This window comes from Podarcis pityusensis (genome assembly GCF_964106645.2).
Source record: "Podarcis pityusensis genome assembly, chromosome: 8".
NCBI lineage: Eukaryota > Metazoa > Chordata > Lepidosauria > Squamata > Lacertidae > Podarcis > Podarcis pityusensis.
Window position 1 is genome coordinate 72071854 of NC_138033.1, and position 20627 is coordinate 72092480.

Genomic DNA, 20627 nt, shown 5'->3' on the forward strand with positions numbered 1-20627 from the left:
AGTAATACCCTCTCCCCAACACATTTTAAAAGAGTATTGGATGTCAATCAGCTTAAGAGTTGGAAGGTACCCCAAGGGTCATCTAGTCCAGGCATCCCCAAACTCGGCCCTCCAGATGTTTTGGGACTACAACTCCCATCATCCCTAGCTAACAGGACCAGTGGCCAGGGATGATGGGAATTGTAGTCCCAAAACATCTGGAGGGCCGAGTTTCGGGATGCCTGATCTAGTCCAACCCCCTGCAATGCAGATGCTCCCCCCCACCTCCGAAGATTGAAAAATGAAAAATGGGAGAAAAATGTAGATGGAAATAAACCAAAATTAAATTCAGCAAGCAAATGTGAAGTTCAGCGTTTAGGCAAAGCGACAACCAAATGCACAGAAAGTACAGAAGAGGGGGCGCTGTCTGGCTTGGCAGTGGCCAATACGAAAAGGCTGTTGGGATCGCAGCCATTCATAAGGTGTGCAGCTTAGGGTCATAGCTGAGTAGTGGAGCACCTGCTTTGCATGCAGAAGGTCCTAGGTTGATTCCTTGGCATCTCCAGGTAGGGCTGAGAGAGATCCGTGTCCGAATCCGTGGAGAGTCACTGCCAGTCAGTGAAGACCTGACTCAAAATGGCAGCTTCCTAGATTGCTCATCTGACCGTGAGTTGGCAGTGTGACGCAGCTGCAAAAAGGGCGAATGCGATTTTAGGCTCCACGAATAGAGTCACAAGTTTCCGACTGTGATTAGTCCCACTTTTATTCTGTGCTGATCAAACCTCCTCCTTTGAGGCACCACACTTTAAGGAAGGTTGCAGATGGATTAGAATGGGCTGCTGGAGGGCCACAGAGGCCATTTGGGGGGTAGAGAAAATAAAGAAACGTTACTGAACCTGGATGAGCCTGGAGAGGAGAAGACAAGGGGAGGCACGATCGCCCTCTTCTCTGTTGCCCCTTGTAGAACTCAGCAGGAGGGTGACTTAGCTCTGCCTGCCATTGCCTCTGGCGCCACCTACTGTCGGGCTCCCTGCTTTCTACCCTACCAGTCCCAATAGGCACCGGCCCTCACTGATTAAAATAGGTAGGTAGAATAGATTAAACCGTTCGCTGTCTGGAAAAGCAATCTGACCTGGGGGAACACGACATTGCCATTCCCATTTAAAGTTGTGCCCCGTTATTTCAGAGCACTGGTCCATTCAAGCCGATGTTGTTCTAGCCTAATACTGTGGGGGTGTTTTTTTGTTGTTGTTATTGCAGCATGCGTTTTTGTGTTTATATTATATAGTTGTGCTTGTGTTTTTATATAGTAAACCACCCTGTGATCCTTGGATGAGGGGCAGTATAGAACTTTAATAAATAATACTAATAATAATCTCCAGGTAGGGCTGTTGTTGTTGTTGTTTAGTCGTTTAGTCGTGTCTGACTCTTCGTGACCCCATGGACCAGAGCACGCCATGCACTCCTGTCTTCCACTGCCTCCTGCAGTTTGGTCAAACTCATGCTGGTAGCTTTGAGAACACTGTCCAACGATCTCGTCCTCTGTCGTCCCCTTCTCCTTGTGCCCTCCATCTTTCCCAACATCAGGGTCTTTTCCAGGGAGTCTTCTCTTCTCATGAGGTGGCCAAAGTATTGGAGCCTCAGCTTCAGGATCTGTCCTTCCAGTGAGCACTCAGGGCTGATTTCCTTCAGAATGGATAGGTTTGATCTTCTTGCAGTCCATAGGACTCTCAAGAGTCTCCTCCAGCACCATAATTCAAAAGCATCAATTCTTCGGATAGGGCTGACCCCTATCTGAATCTCTGGACAGCCTCTGCAACGGTCAGTGTCAGCAACATCGAGCTGAAAAGGCCAACGGTCTGGCTCAGTAGAAGGCAGCTTTCTATATCTTATGGGAAGGATTTGTAGCTCAGTAGCAAAGCACCTGCCTTGCATGCAGATGGTCCCAGGTTCAATCCCTGCCATCTCCAGGCAGTGCTACGAATGTCCCCTGCCTGACATCCTGGGGGCTGCAGCCAGCCAGTGTAGACAATACAGGGCTAGTGGGACAGTGGCCTAAGTCAGGAGAAGCCAGCTCTCTACATTCTTAAAAGGCAGGTAGCCAGCTTCATCATCTTCATCATCATCATCATCATCATTTTTATTTATACCCTGCTCTCCCCAGCCAGAGCCGGGCTCAGGGATGCTAACACCAGTAAAATTACAGTAAAATCATAATAGTGTGGGGGGGGGGGGAGAGGAACCAATTTAAAATCCAGGTTAAAATGCAGTTTAAAATGCAGCCTCATTTTAAAAGTACCCCATAGATCAAAACCATAATGGGAGGGAAAACATAAGGGTCAGACTGAGTTCAAACCAAAGTCCAGGCGGAACAGCTCTGTCTTGCAAGCCCTGCGGAAAGATGTCAAGTCCCGCATGGCCCTAGTCTCATGTGACAGAGCGTTCTACCAAGTCGGGGCCAGTACTGAAAAGGCCCTGGCCGTTGTTGAGACCAATCTAACCACCTTGTGGCTTAGGACCTCCAAAATGTTGTCATTTGTGGACCTTAAGGTCCTCCGCGGGGCATACCAGGAGAGGCGGTCCCGTAGGTACGTGGGTCCTAGGCCGCGTAGGGCTTTAAAGGTCAAACCAGCACCTTAAACCTGACCCTGTACAACACCGGGAGCCAGCGCAGTTGGTAAAGCACTGGATGAATGTGATCCTGCAGCAAGGACCCCATAAGGAGCCTCGCCATGGCATTCTGCACCCCCTGGAGTTTCAGCTTCAAGGGCAGCCCCGTGCAGAGCGAGTTACAATAATCAAGCCTGTTGAATAATGGAGGACAAGCCTGTTGATGGCAGAGGCAGTAAGCCAGCCCTGCTGCTTTTGGGTGCCTGGACGCCTTTCCTAAAGTCCTGCCCTTCTGGTGCCACTGCATGAAACCTCATGGATCGCCCCTTCTCCTGTGCTCCCAGTTCAGAGCTGGATCGCCAACATGCCAAGATCTGCCCTTGACCTCAGCGAACCCGCATCCCTCACTTTGTTAAGTCCGGCAAGGTGCTATACCTCGGATAGCTCCATTGGCAAAACACAAGACTCTTAATCTCAGGGTTGTGGGTTCGAGTCTTGCAGAAGATTCCTGCATTGCAGGGGGTTGGACTAGATGACCCTCGTGGTCCCTTCCATCTCTTCCCAAATTCTATGAAAGCTAGCAGTGCTCCATTTATACAGCGTTCTCTGCTGAGAAGCGGTGATCCCAGTCTGAGATAATGGGGAAGAGAGTTTTTGGAAGGGGCTAGGTGGGAGGGAACGCGCAGAGAGACATTTCTGATTTAAATGCTCTTTGGCACAGAGAAAGATTCCACTTATCCAACAGTCTCCCCTTAATAGGAGTCTGAAAAGACCAGCCCCGGCAGCTCATTAGAACGTGATCCCTCCCTCTCTGGCTGGGTCTCACCTCCCTCCCTCCTTCAAGTTGATGGGAAACTCTCCCACAAAACTAGTATTTATTTGCCAAGCTACAACCAAGGAGGCTTTTGCCGGTCTGCCGCTGGCGGGAAAGGAACGGAGAGCAGACGGAAAGCGGTAGAGCAAAAAAAGAGAGAGGCCCAATTAGAGAGAGAACGAGGATTTGGACCCTGGTGTTTGGAGTTAACAGGATCAAGGTTGGGAAGTTTGTTTTCTTCCCTACGGAGCGGATTGCCAAATCATTCAACTACAAATTTCTGCGCCCAGAAAAAGTGAGATAGCTGACTTCGGGCACTTTGGATGCCTTTGAGAGCTTCCTAGTTCAATCGGTTTCAGCATCTGCAAACAGGATGGTTTCCCACTGGTAAGGATCAGACTTTTTTTTCTTGCTGAGTTCAAGGTGGACAGAGAGCGAAGGCTGAGTGGATGTTTTCCATGTCAGGAGGCGAACTTTCCCAGCAAACGGCAAAGATCAAAAATTTGTGAGGGTGCTCACCGCCCCCACCCTCAATCTGCTTTCAGTTCCTTGTGTGCGTGGTTTTATTTTGCTATTTCTTCCCTTCACCAGCTGCCGATTTGAATCTAGAGGTCTGAAGACGTTTGGGTGAGGAAGGAGACTTAAATGTGAAATAGTGGACAGGTGTCCACTGAACTCCACCAGTCAGTCAGATTCTGGGTTTGCGTCTTCCCAAGCTGATGTTATCAAGGAGTAACTTCAAACCGTGAGTCGTTTTGGCTGTGCAAAACCTGATCAACCATCTGTTCCAAAGGGGCATCAAATTTGCTCACCGCGATCATTCTCTGCCCACGAACGGACTCAGCTGGCAAGGCCAGGACTAAACTGCATTGCACGTTTGGTTTTTTAAGAGGCGAAAGGAAGCAAACCACGTTTCTCTCCGAAGACTCACAGGCATTTTGATTTTCCTCTCTGAAGGGTGTTCTCTCTCTCTCTCTCTCTCTCTCTCTCTCTCTCTCTCTCTCTCTCTCGTCTTTCCACTTGAAAGATGTCCGGCAAAGCCAAGATAAAATGTTGGACTTGGATAGTTTTGGCAGCCTTGATGTGCCAAGAGTTTTCCCACATCCGAGTCGCGGTGGCCAAGAAAGAGAGAAAGAAGCCAAAGGAGCCTAATCAGTACACAGAGCCTTTCAACGGGACTCTTTCCAACAGCGAAGAACTCAACACGCACTCCAAGGTAGCTATCCAAATATATATGCCTGTTCTCAGCTCCTCTTTTCAGTCAATCCTCAAGCGTCAGGTGGGGTGGGTGTGTGGAATCTCTTTTTAAAAATATATTTTTCATCCACGTGACAGCACAGTTGGATTCCCATTTTATAGATGGGGAAAACTGAGGATGACATAAAGTTAGGTGGCCAAGGCACAGAACCTAAACACAGGCAGGGTTAAGAAGAGATAATTTCATTTCCATGCCACTCAAGTTTGACAATAGCTCTGTTTGCTGAAGGTTGTTCTTTAAATGCATGAAAAATTCTCACTTTTTTTCTTGGGGTGTGCACTTTCTGAAAAATTATGCATTTTGTATGCCTTCACTACTTAAGGATAACACCGCTTTGTAGGTGTTTTCCCACCATAAAATGCCATTTTTTTAAAAAAAAAAATCGGAATTAGAAGCACGCAACCCATTTTGTTAACTCTGTTCTGATCAGTTTGTGAATTAGGTCAGAGGCCAGTTTCTTTAAAATGCAAAACAAATAAAATTCCCCTCCATTCCAATTCAGGGGACTGCTCTGTGGGCTCAGTGAGGATGTGTTTAGTAGACCCTGGGAGCATCTGCATCGTAGGCTGTCTGAACTGATGGAAGGAATTGCCGCAGGAGGCAGTGATGGTTGCTCATTGAATTGCATGGCTTTAAAATAAGGCTGCCGGCTGTTGCTGTGACTCCAATGCCCATCATCCCCAACCAACATGGCCAGTGGTCAGGGATGATGGGAACTGTAGTCTCAACAACAACCAGAGGGCAACAGGTTCCCCTGTCAGTGTTGAGGTCAGAGATATGAGTGCCTAATAGCTGTGTCCAGCTAAGTTCTACTCAGAACAGGTCCATTGAAATGAATGGACCTGGGTTAGTTATGTCCATTAACTTCTATTTTGAGTAGATCTAGCTTTGGAGCCAACTCTATGGGAGCAAAAAGCGCAGCCTCATTTTCCGAGGTGATTTTTGGATGTCAAGAGATGGTGTCCCCATCATACCCGGCTCATGGGCTTCCCAGAGATAATCTAATTTATAGGGATAGGTGAGCTTGTCGATTCTGATTTTGCCCATTTTTGTTTTTTCCCAGGTTCTCATTTTTCCAATCTTTAGTTCAGTTCTTCACATTTTTCACATCCGTTCGGGATTATAACTTTTTAAGAAAATGGTCTGCATCTTAGCGTACGTTTCTACCTTGTGTGCACTTTTTTTTTTGCATGTAATTTCCCCTAACGCACACATTTTTACAAGCAGTTTTCTGCATTAAAATACATTTTTAAACAAACCCTACTTTCTACTAACTTTTGCGTTTTTCATGCACATTCCCTCCCCCCGACACCCGCATTTTCAAACACACTCCTTGGCTGAAGAACCGCATTGCAGAATTTGGAAAAGACCGACTTCCAAAGGATGGCTGCGTTCTTTGTTTGTGGGTTGTTTCAGAAAATGCAAACTGAAAGCACCTTCATATAGCTCAGTTGGTTAGAGCATGGTGCTGGCAGTGCCAAGGTTGCAGGTTCAATCCCCCGTTAGGACTGAAAATTCCTGCTTTGCAGATCCTGGCCTGATCCAGATGATACTCAGGGTCCCTTCTAACTCTATGAGAAAATGCAAACCGAACTAAAATTATCCCCTTAATCCGAATGGTTCTCTGCAATCAGGCAACTTGGCCCGATCCTACAATCCTGCGTTCCTATCCATCTTCTAATTCTGTAGGAGCAGAAAGCACTGTGAGCTGCATCTGCTGTTAGCCTTCCTTAGGTCTAACTCCGAGTACAGTTTAAGCTTGTGTGATTCTCATCCAACGCACCTTGTTTTCAAGATGCATGCTCCTCGTCCAGGGATCTGAGTGGCTAGGCTGCCTTTGTGGCCTTTTCTCTCTCTTTTTTTAAGTGTAGATGAAGATGAAGCCAAGTGTAGTTAAGGATTGGCGGGGAGAGAGGATCCGATGGAGGTTTAGAAAAGTGTGCAAAGACCAGAGAAATGAGAAACCCTCTCCCTTCTCCCCTCGGAGAAGCAGATTGGCGGCAGGTTCAGGACAGGCAAAAAGCCTTTCGTGTGATTGCCGCAACACATAGTTGACCTGCGGAACTCACTGCCACAGGAGGCAGTGATTGCCGCCAACTTGAATGGCTTTGAAAGAGGATTAGGGAAACTCCTGGGTGATAAGGCTATCAATGGCTACTAGCCATGAAGGCTACGGTCTACCTCCTCTGTCAGAAGCAGTATACCTCTGAAGTGTAGTTGGTGGGAATCACAAGAGGGGAGAGTTGCTCTTGCACTCAGGTCCTGCTTGCATGCGTCCCATTGGGGCATCTGGTTGGCCGCTGTGAGAACAGGATGCTGGGCTAGGTGGGCCACGGGCCTGATCCAGCACCGCTCTTCTTCATTAAGCTTGTGTGGTCATGCTCAGTCGCTTGGGCAAGAGAAGCCTCTTGTTTCTACCATGCCTTGGTCCAGTATACCTGAAGGAGCGTCTCCACCCCCATCATTATGCCTGGATGCTGAGGTCCAGTGCCGAGGGCCTTCTGGCGGTTCCCTCACTGCGAGAAGCAAAGCTACAGGGAACCAGGGAGAGGGCCTTCTTGGTAGTGGCACCCGCCCTGTGGAATGCCCTCCCATCAGATGTCAAAGAGATAAACAACTACCTGACATTTAAAAGACATCTAAAGGCAGCCCTGTTCAGGGAAGTTTTTAATGTGTGACATTTTAATGTATTTTTAATCTATGTTGGAAGCTGCCCAGATGGGCGGGGTACAAATTATTATTATTATTAGTAGTAGTAGTTTCCCAAAAGCATCTGTTGCAAAACAGGGATGTTGGGTTTGATGGCTCTCTTGCAGTCGGTCATGTTTTCCTCCTTGTACTGCTACACAAGGTTTGCCTCTGCACCATATCGGCCTCACAACAACCCTGTAAGGTAGGCTAGGCTGAGAGGGAGAGAGGCATGGCTCAGGTCACCCAGTGAGCCTCATGGTTGGATTTGAACCTGGTCTGCATCTGACACTCTGACCCTGTCCTGTGTCCTGTTTACTGCTCTATTTGAGCAAAGGCAGTTTTTATATTGAGGATGTAGGAAGCTGCTTTATAACGCCTTGGAATATTCGCCCTGTTTCGCTCAGTATCCCCTGCTTGGATCAGTGATGGTTGGTGCCCTTTGGGGCTGATGGGGCAGAAGCCAGGGAGCCCAACAGTAGGTGGCGCCAGAGCCAATGGCAGCCAGAGTCAGGTCATTCTAGATTCATCCCCATTCTCCTCCTTCCTGCTGAGTTCTACTAAGGAGGAGGAAGCTGGCAGCCAGAGCCTCCGCATGCTCAGGATGGCTGTGAAAAGACAGGCAGGTGGCAGCAGGCTGAGGGCAGACTGAAGTTGGTGGGGCAGTGCCCCATCTGCACCAAGGAACCAGCTTCCACTACAACTCCCATCCTCCCGGCTGTCAGTTTAGCAACATCTGGAGGGCAAAAGTTTCCCCACATCTGGTCTATGTAGCCTGCCACCACCAGCTCCGACAGACTCTGGGCTGGGAGATACAGCGCTATATCACTGAAAACTGGTTTGAAGTCCATATCGTGATATTGGTTTCATAATTTCTGACCTGGCAATATATCGCAAATCGTGATGTGTGTGTATTATGCAGAAATCACAACGCAGGGAAAACTGTGAGGCCAGCCACTGCCTCTGCGTAGCGCCATCCTTGTTTCAGACATCATGATATATATTGATGTATCACGACATTTATCTGGCGATATATCGCAATTTTGAAAACCTGATATCACCCAGCCCTACTCCAGGGTATTGACCAGGGAAGGGTCTGTCTCCCTTCACTTGTTACTGGAGAGGCCAAGGACTGAACCTGGGACTGTCTGCTTAACTCAGTGGCTCGAGCACCTGCAGGTTCAACCCCCACTGGCATCTTCAGGTAGGGCTGGGAGAGATTCCCTGCCTGAAACCCTGGGGATTTGCTGCCGGTCAGTGTAGGCACCACTGAGCTGTATGGACCAATGTCCTCATTCAATATAAAGCAGCTCCCTCTGTTCCTATATCTTAAGAGAAGAACTGCACTGGCATCTCCAGGTAGGGCTGCCTGAAACCCTGGGGAGCTGCTGCCAGTCCATGTAGACAACTGAGATGACAATGGAGTAGACAATTGAGTGAGATGGACTAATGCCCTGACTCTGTATAAGGCGCCAAAAACCGGTTCTCTAACCGCTGGGCAGTGACGCGGGTGGCGCTGTGGGTTAAACCACAGAGCCTAGGACTTGTCGATCAGAAGGTAGGCGGTTCGAATCCCCGCGATGGGGTGAACTCCTGTTGCTCGGTCCCTGCTCCTGCCAACCTAGCAGTTCGAAAGCACATCAAAGTGCAAGTAGATTAATAGGTACCGCTCCGGCGGGAAGGTAAACGGCGTTTCCGTGCGCTGCTCTGGTTCGCCAGAAGCGGCTTAGTCATGCTGTACGCCGGCTCCGTCGGCCAATAAAGCGAGATGAGCACCGCAACCCCAGAGTCGGTCACGACTGGACCTAATGGTCAGGGGTCCCTTTACCATTTTAACCGCTAGGCAACATTGCTGCAGGAGGAGCCTCTGCACCTTCTGTTGCCACTATTGCAATGGAAGCCGCAGCCTGACTTCACAGCACCCTGGAGCCGGCCACGCAGAGGCGTCTGCCACTCAACAATAAGGGCTGTGGCCCCGGGAACCATCTGGGGCTTGCCTTGCCTGCAGGCGGCGGGTGGCGCAATGGGTAATCTGTGGCGCCGAGGGGCGTGACCGCCAAGCTGCAACACTTAATACCCCTTATAGATGCTTTGTTCCTCTTCAGGCTTAAGAAATATACACACACGCACACACTGGGAAGTGTCATTCCCGTAATCTGTGGATGTCTGTGCAGGGGCTTAGCAGCCGGCAATTTAGCCCATTGTGGTTAATTAGCTAATAGGATCTAATTACCCTCTTGCGGGTGGGGAAAAGGAGAGAGATTTACCCTCCAGACAAGAGCTCAGAGACAATTGCTTCTCCTATATCTGGGCAATTAGGAGTGTGCGCCAATTAGTTGGGAAAGACTGTTGCTTGATGGCATGGCGAACATGGCCCTTTATTTAGTCTGAATCCGCTGGTTCGTTTTTCTGGTTTTTGTCTGAGCTGTTGGGTTTCCTGGAAGGGAGCTTGTTTGTCAAGGAAGAGGCTCTGTGGTCGTGGGTGGGGGAGATGCGCTGGCTGGCTGCTCCGCAGGCCCAGGCACAATCTCTTTTTGGAAAGGTGGCCTGCCTTGTATCGAGCTCTGGGTTTTGGCTGAGATCTAGGGGTGGGGACCCTAGAACTCTCAATATCTTCTTGGTCTCCATCAGCCCAAGCCAGCATGGCCAATTGAGCAGTAGTTGAACCGTATTTTTGTACTCCAGCTCTCCTCAGCCTCAGTCAACCTGGCCACCGGCCCAAAGGATGATGGGAGTTGGAGTCCCACCACATCTGCAGAGCATCAGGTTCCCTGGTGCCTGATGTAGGCAGGGAAGCGTTCCATTGCCTTGTCTCTGTGGGATCTGACCTGTGGTGGACCTTTTAACTCGCACATGGTCTAATGCTGCTGTTGAGTGATTATTGATCAGAAAGTGGTGGCCTCACCTTCATTTGAGGTTTTTAAGCAGAGGTCGGATGGCCACTTATCGGCGATTCTTCAACTGCGATTCCTGCATTGCCGGGGGTTGCACTAGATGACCCTCCTGGTCCCTTCCAACTCTACAATTCCATGATTTTATGATTCTACATGAGTGGGAGTTTGTGTGTGTGTGATCCCAGAATGTATTGGCCTGAGGAAGTGCCCAAATGATCCATTATATTCAGTGGTCCAGGAGATCTTTCCAACATTGTAGGGCCTTAGCTGAATAGCTGAGCACATGCTTTGTGTGCAGAAGGTCCCAGTTTGACCCCACGACATCTCCAAGTAGGGATGGGAGCACCTGCCATCTAATACCCAGGGGTGCTGCTGCCAGTTTACACAATACTGAACTAGGTGGACTGAAGACTCTTGAGTTCAATAGACACCACTCCTCAAGATGGAACAATGGGCTGACTCTGCCCAAAGCAGACCCCTATGGTCCCATGTCCCAAGGGAAGGGCCAATATCTCCATGGTAGAGTTCCTGTTCCTGGGGAACTGCTGCTGGTCAGATGGTGAACCTGTGGCCCTCCAGATATTGCTGGACTCAGCCACTGGCCAACCGTCTGGAATGATGGGAAGTTGTAGGTTTTTTTTTTAAAGCGTTTATTAATTTTCCAATAAAAAAATCTAATTAACATATCAAATCAAATCCAATAAAAATAAAAAAACTAAAATAAAAAAGTCCAATTGTCTTCCAAATTGTAATTATTTTTGTTTTGGCTTCCCACGGTCTGAATTCTGAAGCGCTTTCAACATCATAGTCCTGCCTCTCATCATCATCAATGTTTTTCATAATTCCATATCCGATCTTTTCCTCCACGTTTTGACTCTGGTTCTGTGACCCTCATTCATGTCAGAAGACAGATACTTTTTTTTCTATGGAGTGCAGATTTGTCTGTATATTGTACTTTTTCAGCTGTTTTTATTTTTTCATCGCACCGCTTCATTTAATTGCATTCAAATCCAGAGTTCTGTCCAGCTCTTTGAGAATTGTTATTTTGGCAGCTCCCAAATCGTTAATCTTTCCTGTCCAGGGGGAAGTTGTAGTTTAACCATGTTGTAAGACTCTAGCTCCCTTCAGGCTCGGCCAGCGATGATGGGAGTTGTAGTCCAACAACATCTGAAAGGTCAATCATTTCCTACACCTGGATTAGTTGACCAGCCATGATGGTGGCCATGTAGCCTACTTTACAGAGGAGACTCCTCTATTTGAAGGGTTGCCTGGCAGAAGTCTAGTTCAAAGATAAAGGATACTAATAAGAGAGAGCCACCTAGATCCTGGATGGCCAAACTGAGCAGTCACACCCTTCACCTGCTCACAGCCTCCCCCACAACGGTTGCATTTTCTGTTGAAAACTATAGCAGCGATTTCTAAATTTGCACCTATGTATATAACAGAGTCTGTGCTGCGGACACAAATCTGCGTTCCTTTTCGTTGCTGCGTTCCCTCTTTCTCTGGCGATGCAACAGAGGTCGCCCAACTTGCACACCCAACTTTGCGATTCTCTGCACTCGGTCTCTCTCAGCCTCATTTTTCCTGGGCTGTAGAATGGGATTAAAAATGGATGGATTTCAGAAGGTTCTTGTGTGGATCGGAGAGAGTTGGAAGAGAGAGTGGGCTGTCAGCTCATCCCCTTGTGGTAGTTGATGTGCTAGATGGAATTATATATATTTTTGAAAAGTCTGTTCGACAAATGCGTGGAAGGGTATGTTTGTATGCTAAGCTTCAGAAGAGCCCTGTTAGATGAGATCTGTTAGATCTCAACTGCCAATGGGCCCGGAGGCTTGAATCCTATCTACAAACAGCAAAATCATTCCCCAAGTGTCAGCATTTTTATAGAGCCCAAGCCCTGCAGAATTCGCACACAGGACGGAGGCAGCAACATATTAGTGGTTCGTGGAAGTTTATGTAAATTAAGTGGGGGAACAGACCCCAAAACAACCCAGTGAGGACTGAGCATGCCCAGAGGCCATGACTAATGCCTAGTTGCTTGGAACCCTTTACAGGAACATTCCACGCTGCAAGACTTTATTGCAGACTCCACTTTTAATTATCATGGCCAATAGTCTGCAACAGATCTATCCTTCATCTGTCTTTGAGCCATTGCTATTATCCCATGGCAAGGAATCACATTGTCAGTGCATTATAATTTGCACATTATAAACAGGATGCAACCTAAGATGTATCAGTCTAAACATCAAAGAGAGAGGTCTGTGTAGAGATCAAGGTAGAGGGAGCGGGGAGCAGTGTCCCATTATTATTACTACTTTTCCCCAGACTGAGACTCAAGGCGGCTTTCAAAAATTAAGGCAACACTGATAAAATACAGAAAACTAAAATCCAATAGCTAAGAAGTAATTAAATGTTAGAATTAAAACAATATAAAAACCAATCTATTAAAATGCAGATGGCAAAAAAGGCGCAGCGCTCTTAAAAGCCTTTAAAGCAGTCAGCTCCCCAAGGCCTGCTGGAATACAACAGTCTTCACCTTCGCTGGTGGAAGGACAACAAGGAGGGAGCCAGTCTAGCTTCTCTAGGGAGGGAGTTCCAAAGTCTGGGAGCCACCACTAAGAAGGCCCTCTCCTTCATCCCCATCATACCTGCGAGGGTGGCAGGACCAAGAGAAGGCTCTCTCCCAAGGATCTCCGAGCTTGGGCAGGTTTGCAGGGGAGAATAAAGGTAAAGGAAAAGGGACCCCTGACCATTAGGTCCAGTCGTGGATGACTCTGGGGTTGCAGCGCTCATCTCGCTTTACTGGCCAAGGGAGCCGGCATACAGCTTCCGGGTCATGTGGCCAGCATGACTAAGCCGCTTCTGGCGAACCAGAGCAGCACACGGAAGCGCCATTTACCTTCCCGCCAGAGCGGTGCCTATTTATCTACTTGCACTTTGACGTGCTTTCGAACTGCTAGGTTGGCAGGAGCAGGGACCGAGCAACGGGAGCTCACCCCGTCATGGGGATTCGAACCGCCAACCTTCTGATCGGCAAGTCCTAGGCTCTGTGGTTTAACCCACAGCGCCACCTGCGTCCCATAGCCAGTTGTAACCAGGGAGTCGTGGGCTTCCTATGACCAACCCCAGTCAAGCGTCTGGCTGCTGCTCTTTGGACCTTCTGAAGTTTCCGAGCATGTCTCCAAGGCAGCCCCTCTGTGTGCGGCAATCTGTTCAGTCTACTGGACCAGCCTCTGCTGCAGCCGTGGGTCCACCCCCCTGCTTTGGCTTCTCGTTCGCCGCGGTGGCTCAGCCACCCCATCTCGGCTGCAGGCATCTCCCTTCAGCTGCCGGAGCCTGCCTTTGCCAAGACGAACAGAGCGCGGCTTACATGCTCATTCTCGGGATTGCTCATGCATGCCATAGTAATTAAATAATAATACCACAAGGACAGAACATTCATTTTAGCTGTCAGTCACGCCGGCTGGCGGTGGGGAAAGCAGGGAGCGCCCGGCCTGCCTCTCTCTGAGAGGGATTTGTAACTCAAGGAAGCCAGCGGCGGTGGCCAGGGCTGCGTGGCTTCTCTTTGCGGCTGGTGCGAGGCGGCTGCAGAAGAGAGCCGTCGGGACTGCTCTCTGGCACGAGGCTCTGGTTGCAGCCTTTCCCACGCTTGTGCGATCGCAGAGCGCAGCCCGAAAGCTCATCAGGATAAGATATATTATTATTACAGTGGTACCTCAGGTTACATACGCTTCAGGTTACATACGCTTCAGGTTACAGACTCCGCTAACCCAGAAATAGTACCTCGGGTTAAGAACTTTGCTTCAGGATGAGAACAGAAATTGTGTTCCAGCGGCACGGCGGCAGCAAGAGGCCCCATTAGCTAAAGTGGTGCTTCAGGTTAAGAACAGTTTCAGGTTAAGAACGGACCTCTGGAACGAATTAATTTCTTAACCCAAGGTACCACTGTACTATTATTTTGGTGGTGCTCTTTGTACAAACTCGCAGATAAAAAGGTAAAGGGACCCCTGACCATTAGGTTCAGTTGTGGCCGACTCTGGGGTTACGGCGCTCATCTCGCTTTACTGGCCGAGGGAGCCGGCGTTTGTCCGCAGACAGCTTCCGGGTCATGTGGCCAGCATGACTAAGCCGCTTCTGGTGAACCAGAGCAGCACATGGAAACGCCGTTTACCTTCCTGCCGGAGCGGTACCTATTTAACCGCTGACCTTCTGATCAGCAAGCCCTAGTCTCAGTGGCATAAGAAGCTGTCTTGTGCATTGCAGGGGCCAGAGCAAGTCAATATGAGGGGAGGTTGGGACATTTTGCATCGCAGAGGGTTGGACCAGATGACCAGATGATTGAGGCGTGTACAGTGGTACCTCAGGTTACATACGCTTCAGGTTACAGACGGTTCAGGTTACAGACTCCGCTAACCCAGAAATATTACCCCGGGTTAAGAACTTTGCTTCAGGATGAGAACAGAAATCGTGTGGTGGCGGCGCGGCGGCAGCAGGAGGCCCTATTAGCTAAAGTGGTGCTTCAGATTAAGAACAGTTTCAGGTTAAGAATGGACCTCCAGAACGAATTAAGTACGTAACCAGAGGTACCACTGTAATATAATGCATGCACAGTGTGGAGAAAGTGAACAGGGAAATCTTTTTTCCTCCCTCTCTCTCATAATGCCAGAACTCGTGGACAATCCAGTGAAGCTAAATATTGAACGATTCAGGATAGATAAAACGTGATCCAGCCGCAGGGCTCCTCTTTTATGTCCTGATGAGAGAGATGGACTTCGCAGCCATACTGCAATCTGCTGTCGAACATCTCCTGATTCAAAGATAGTCTATCATGGAAGGTGGGGAGGAGTATATTGTTGTTCGATGAACACAAGCCCAAAGTCCTCCAGTAGAAAAGCAGAGCCTGAAACATGTCTTTGAGCAGTGCCATTTTTCTAGAAAAAAGAGGTGCCATTGTTCTCTTATCATGGCAATGGCGCCCAGGTGAGAGGTGACGGAATTGAGTTCCCGTGAGTTCCAGCCAGGAGTGCCAACTTGAATAAAATATTGGGGTGGAGGTAAGCCCCCACACTGCATAATCAATCACATGACGCAGTGCACGCACACCGTTTTAATGGCAGTGCCCATCAACTTTGGGGGGATGGCCCCCTCGGCCCCTACGAGTTGGCTCCTATGGTTCAGGCTGAAAAAAAGTCCTGCCTTTGAGTGACGGTGGGGAGCCTCAGGTCTGGGGGTCAGATGTAGCCCTCTGGGGTTCTTATCTGGCTCCTGGATCTCTCCCCGGACTACACCCCTCACCAGCCCTGCTTTGCATCTTCCTTGAGTGTTTTTGCCTGGCTGGAACATGTCCTTGAGCTCCGATCATGCCTTTTTGCTTGCCTGGATGGAGGAGAGACAGGGCTGTGCCACTGTGTGTGGAAACTATCCTACTGAATGAAGGTAAAATTTGCATTCTGGGCCCTGCCCACATTTGTCTCTTGGCCCCGCCCACCCTTGGCATGCGTCCCTGGGTAGGTCACCCAGAAGGGAATGTGGCATTCAGGCTGAAAAACCCCTGGTTTTGAGGCTAGGCCTTTGGTGGGAGAGCAAATGGCGAACTTGAAATCTGAGAGTTCATGCGAGGCTCAGAGAAACCCAAGGATTTGCGGAAGAAGGGTGGGGGGGGAGCTCTGAGGAGGGAGACTCCCCCCCCCCTTTTAAAAAAGCAGTCCAGTATTGGATCAAGCCTGTTCAAGTGGGCACAGCATGCTGACTATCAGGGGGGTTAAAACGAAAAACTAGGGCAGGAATGGAACGGGGTGTCCAGGGAAACGATGCAGAGCTGGCCGTCGGGAAGCCTGAACATGGCAACATTTTCCCTGGAGCCTCTACCCTCTTGAATTTTTGTGGGTGCATTCGAGGCAGGAGAAGTTGCTCAAGAAGCATTCCTCCTGCGCGCCCCCCCCCCAAGAAGTTTGTTTCATCAGCAGCAATTTGGGATCCCGTAAAACACTTGATTCCTGATCCCGTTCTTGGGATGTCTGCTTGACCCGAGGGCGTGCTTGACAGATCTAACATTGACACTAATTACTCAATTACCATGGAATGCGTCAAGGCTGTGCTGGAAATGACTCAGGCAGCCCCTTCCTTTGGCTCGCAAGGCAGACAGCTGCTATTCCGCAAGCCCCCACCTGGGGCAAGAGAGGAGGGTGCTGAGTGAGCCAGGGCTCTCCAATGGGTAGCTCTTGGGCCTGATCTGGCCCCAGGGGTTGCTAGGACATATGTTACGTAGCTGTAAAAAAAGGGCGCGCGGGGGGGACGGGACCTGACACTTTCAACCAGTGGCGGCTGGTGCCTGCTGGGATTGGTAGGGTTCCCTCCTCCTCCGTGCTGAGTTCTACAAGGGCAACACTGAGGCTAAGGAGGAGGAAGCTGGCAGCCAGAGCTACCTTCCTGCCTGCTCTTCTCTTGGCCGTTAGGAGACCATGCAAACTGCAGCATGACGACAACCTTACCTTTTTATGTATATAGGAAGATAATAATAATAGGTGGTATCCAACTGAGTCTTATACAGAGTAAGCCAGTCTAAACTAATGTACATAAGTTACTCATGCCCATTCCATTTATTTCAATCGATCTACTCTGAGTAGGGGGATGTGGGTGGCGCTGTGGGTTAAACCACTGAGCCTAGGACTTGCCGATCAGAAGGTCAGCGGTTTGAATCCCCGCGACGGAGTGAGCTCCCGTTGCTTGGTTCGTGCTCCTGCCAACCTAGCAGTTCGAAAGCACGTCAAAGTGCAAGTAGATCAATAGGTACCGCTCCGGCGGGAAGGTAAACGGCGTTTCTGTGTGCTGCTCTGGTTCGCCAGAAGCAGCTTAGTCATGCTGGCCACATGACCTTGAAGCTGTATGCCGGCTCCCTCGGCCAATAAAGCGAGATGAGCACCGCAACCCCAGAGTCGGTCACAACTGGACCTAATAGTCAGGGGTTCCTTTACCTTTACCTTTACTCTGAGTAGGACTAACACTGGATCTAACATAATAATAAATAAAGAAGACAAGGGACAGGCAGCTGATAGAAAACACTTAGAAAGGGATTTTCTGATTCAGCTTCTAAATAGTAAGCTGATACTGAACTGAGCCCTTTGCTGAGTGGAGGGGACCCTCAGAGGAACTCTCTAAGTTTTCCCAACCATCCGGTAATTCTGGTTTGGGTGTCTCTGATTTCCTGATTTCTTTTTTTCCTTTCTTTTTGCCAACACCCTAATCTGAGAGGGATCCACCCCCCCATCCAAGCCCCCTCCCTTAGATAAATCCCGACGTGTGCCAATATGCATTCTTGTTTTCAAATTTTGATACATTCTTTCCAGCATCCTCTCCCCACCCCCCTTGCTTTCATTAACAAGCCCCAGATTCCAAGAGGTGATTCATTAAAGCTCCTGAGCTGACAGTTCATTCATTGGAGGGGCTCGTGACTCCCGGGCTTGTCTTCTTCTTCTCCCTGTTGATGACGGAACTTTGGCAAGGGAAGGGGAGGCAGTCACTCCCAGATTCCATTTTTGACAGGCGATTGGTGGCAGTGGGCAGATGCTCTGCCACCAAGCTATGGACTTTTTCTTACCAGGAACAGAGGAAGCTGACTTATGCCATCCATGACAGCTTTGCTCTTCTTCCACAATTGGCGGCAGGAATTCTTCTGAAAACCAGTTGCTGGAAGCCTGGGTTTCCCAGCGGCATCTGGTTGGCCACTGTGAGAACAGGATGCTGGAGTAGATGGGTATTGGGCCTGATCCAGCAGGGCTCCTCTTATGTTCCTACGTAAGTCACATCATTGATCCTCCCAGTTAACGTCATCTACACCAGCTGGTCTGACCTAATGGTCAGAGGTCCTTTTACCTTTACCTAGCAGGGAATGCCCAGGAATTTGTAGAGAAACCAAGACATACTGTGATTTATTTAAATGGGTAATGTCATTTGTGAGTTTTTGGTTGCGCCGGAAACTGGGCAAAGTCGCACCAAAGTCATATTTCAGTCCACCATCTCGATTCAGAACGGCACTTGGCACCCAAATATTGATGAAGAGCACTCCCCCCATCTCAGGAATCCTTGTGCCAAGCTTGGTGACGCTATCTTGAGAGGTGGCTGAACCAATAGAGGACAAACGGACAACCATTTTCCAAAACGCACAGTAGATAATCCCTGATAATGTGCACTATTAACCCTAAAATGGCAATTCACAGTGCAGTATGCCTTAGCATCACTACCAAATGAAAACAAATGATTTTTAAGCTTCATATTTGCCTGAAAGCAGAGAAGAAGCTATTGAAAATGAGTGATTTTTGCATGTTGGGGGAAGTCCAGTAAGCTGCAGATGTAGAGTAGAAAGTGAACAGGGCACCCATGCTCCACAGAGATCTCCCTTACTAGAAGCATCGATATAGGAAGGTGGGGAATGTGATTGGCAAAAAATATGTACAGTCGTACCTCCGCTTATTTATCCCTCTGGATACGTAAACTTCGGGATGTGAACACGGCAAACCCGGAAATATTTTTCCAGGTTTCACCGCACGTGCACGCGCAGAAGCGCTCTATGCACCACTCACATGCTCAGAAGCGGTCCTCCCATTGTGAATTCCTCGGGATGCGGCTGGACCTCCAGAAGGGATCCCGTTTGCAACCGGAGGTACCACTGTATCTTATTAAATAAATGGCTCATGCTTTTCCTGCCATGTTGCAGCACTCGTGGAGATTGATAGAGCAAGTGCCTCATCAGAAGAACGTATCCTAGCCCAGACACCACACATAGGGCTCCTTTGGTCTAGTCAGCCTTAACTGGAATCCAACATGGCCTTAACTGGAATCCAACATGGTGTAGACCTGGAGCCCAGGTGTAGGTCCTGATCCATTGGTTGAAGATCTATGATCTATACTGATTCCATGGACTCATTGCTGGAGTCTTTCCCAGCCATACCTGTGGATAACAAGGGTGGCACCTGGGCCCCCTTTGCATGGAAAAGACCTGCCCCCCTACAAGCCAGGATACTTCTCAGAGAACAAAAATTGGGAGCATCAATTGGGAGGGAGCATCCTTGGCACCCAGAAGGTTCCATGTTCCATCCCTGGCATCTCCAGTTAAAAGGGATCAAATAACAAGGAAAAGAGCCCGGAGTGGCGATGAGGGTCAAATCTGCCTAATTCACGCTTTCTGAAACAATACACAACATGAAACACAGCTGTCCTGTGAAATCTGCACTTCTCCAGACATAGCAATGCACAAAAAGCATGTAAAAAAAAGGGCACCTGCTGGGGTAAAATTGCTTTGATGAGGAAAAATATACAGCATGCATTGTATTAGGGCGGGCATGGCCAAACTTGGCCCTCCAGATGTTTTGGGAATACAATTCCCATCATCCCTGACCACTGGTCCTGTTAGCTAGGGATGATGGAAGTTGTAGTCCCAAAACATCTGGAGGGCCAAGTTTGGCCATTCCTGTCTTAGGGGAGCTCACTTTGTAATCAAAGGTTAGGCAAAACTGCATAGACAAATGTGTATATTGGGAGAAATTTGGACTAAAACGCTGGTGAGTTTTTATGAGGATTAAAGAAATAAAATCTAACTTGGTGCAGAAGTGCGGAGGAGTGAATTGGGGGGGGGGGTGGAAGAAAACTGAAAGTGACAGAGTCATAGAACTGTAGAGCTGGAAGGGACGTACAGTACAGTGGTACCTCGGGTTACATATGCTTCAGGTTACATACACTTCAGGTTACAGACTCTGCTAACCCAGAAATAGTGCTTCGGGTTAATAACTTTGCTTCAGGATGAGAACAGAAATCGTGCTCAGTAGCGTGCCAGCAGCAGGAGGCCCCATTAGCTAAAGTGGTGCTTCAGGTTAAGAACAGTTTCAGGTTAAGTACGGACCTCCGGAACGAATTAAGTACTTATCCCAAGGTACCACTATATAGCCAAAAACTCCAACGAAGGAGAGTCCCCCACTTTCTGAGGGATCCATTCCACTGTCCAATACCTCCTGCCATCAGAAAGCTCTTCCTAATGCTTAGTTGGAATCTCCTTTCTTGTAATTTGATTCCATTGGTTTGGGTCCTACCATCTGGAGCTATGGGGGGGGGGAGCTTGCTCCATCCTCCATGGGACAGCCCATTAGATATTTGAAGGTGGCTCCTCTTTCCTAGGCAAAGCATACCCAGCTCCTTCAACTGTTCCTCATAAGGCTTGGTTTCCAGACCTTTTGTCATCTTGGCCACCCTCCTGTGAACACATCCCAGCTTGTCAAGACCCTTCTTAAACTGTGGTGTCCAGAACTGGACACAGTACTCCAGGTCTGACCAAGGCAGAATAGAGCAGCAAGACTATTACTTCCCTTAATCTGGATGCTATGCTTCTGCTGAT

The 20627-nt window shown here is 48.9% G+C and overlaps 1 protein-coding gene across 4 annotated transcripts in view; it reads left to right on the top strand.

Annotated features, from left to right (window-relative positions):
* Positions 1–4381: 4381 nt before the first annotated feature.
* The window catches only part of C1QTNF12 (C1q and TNF related 12), a 35655-nt gene continuing 19409 nt past the window's right edge, over positions 4382–20627 (top strand). For 2 of the 4 annotated variants that reach the window (XM_081016253.1, XM_081016254.1), the window contains exon 1: positions 4382–4619. In XM_081016253.1, the coding sequence (XP_080872379.1) occupies positions 4431–4619 (189 nt within the window). In that variant the 5' untranslated portion in view covers positions 4382–4430. Of the gene's footprint in view, positions 4620–7924; positions 8554–14909; positions 15079–20627 lie in introns of those variants that run through there. The other 2 variants (XM_081016255.1, XM_081016256.1) reach the window with 2 other exon arrangements.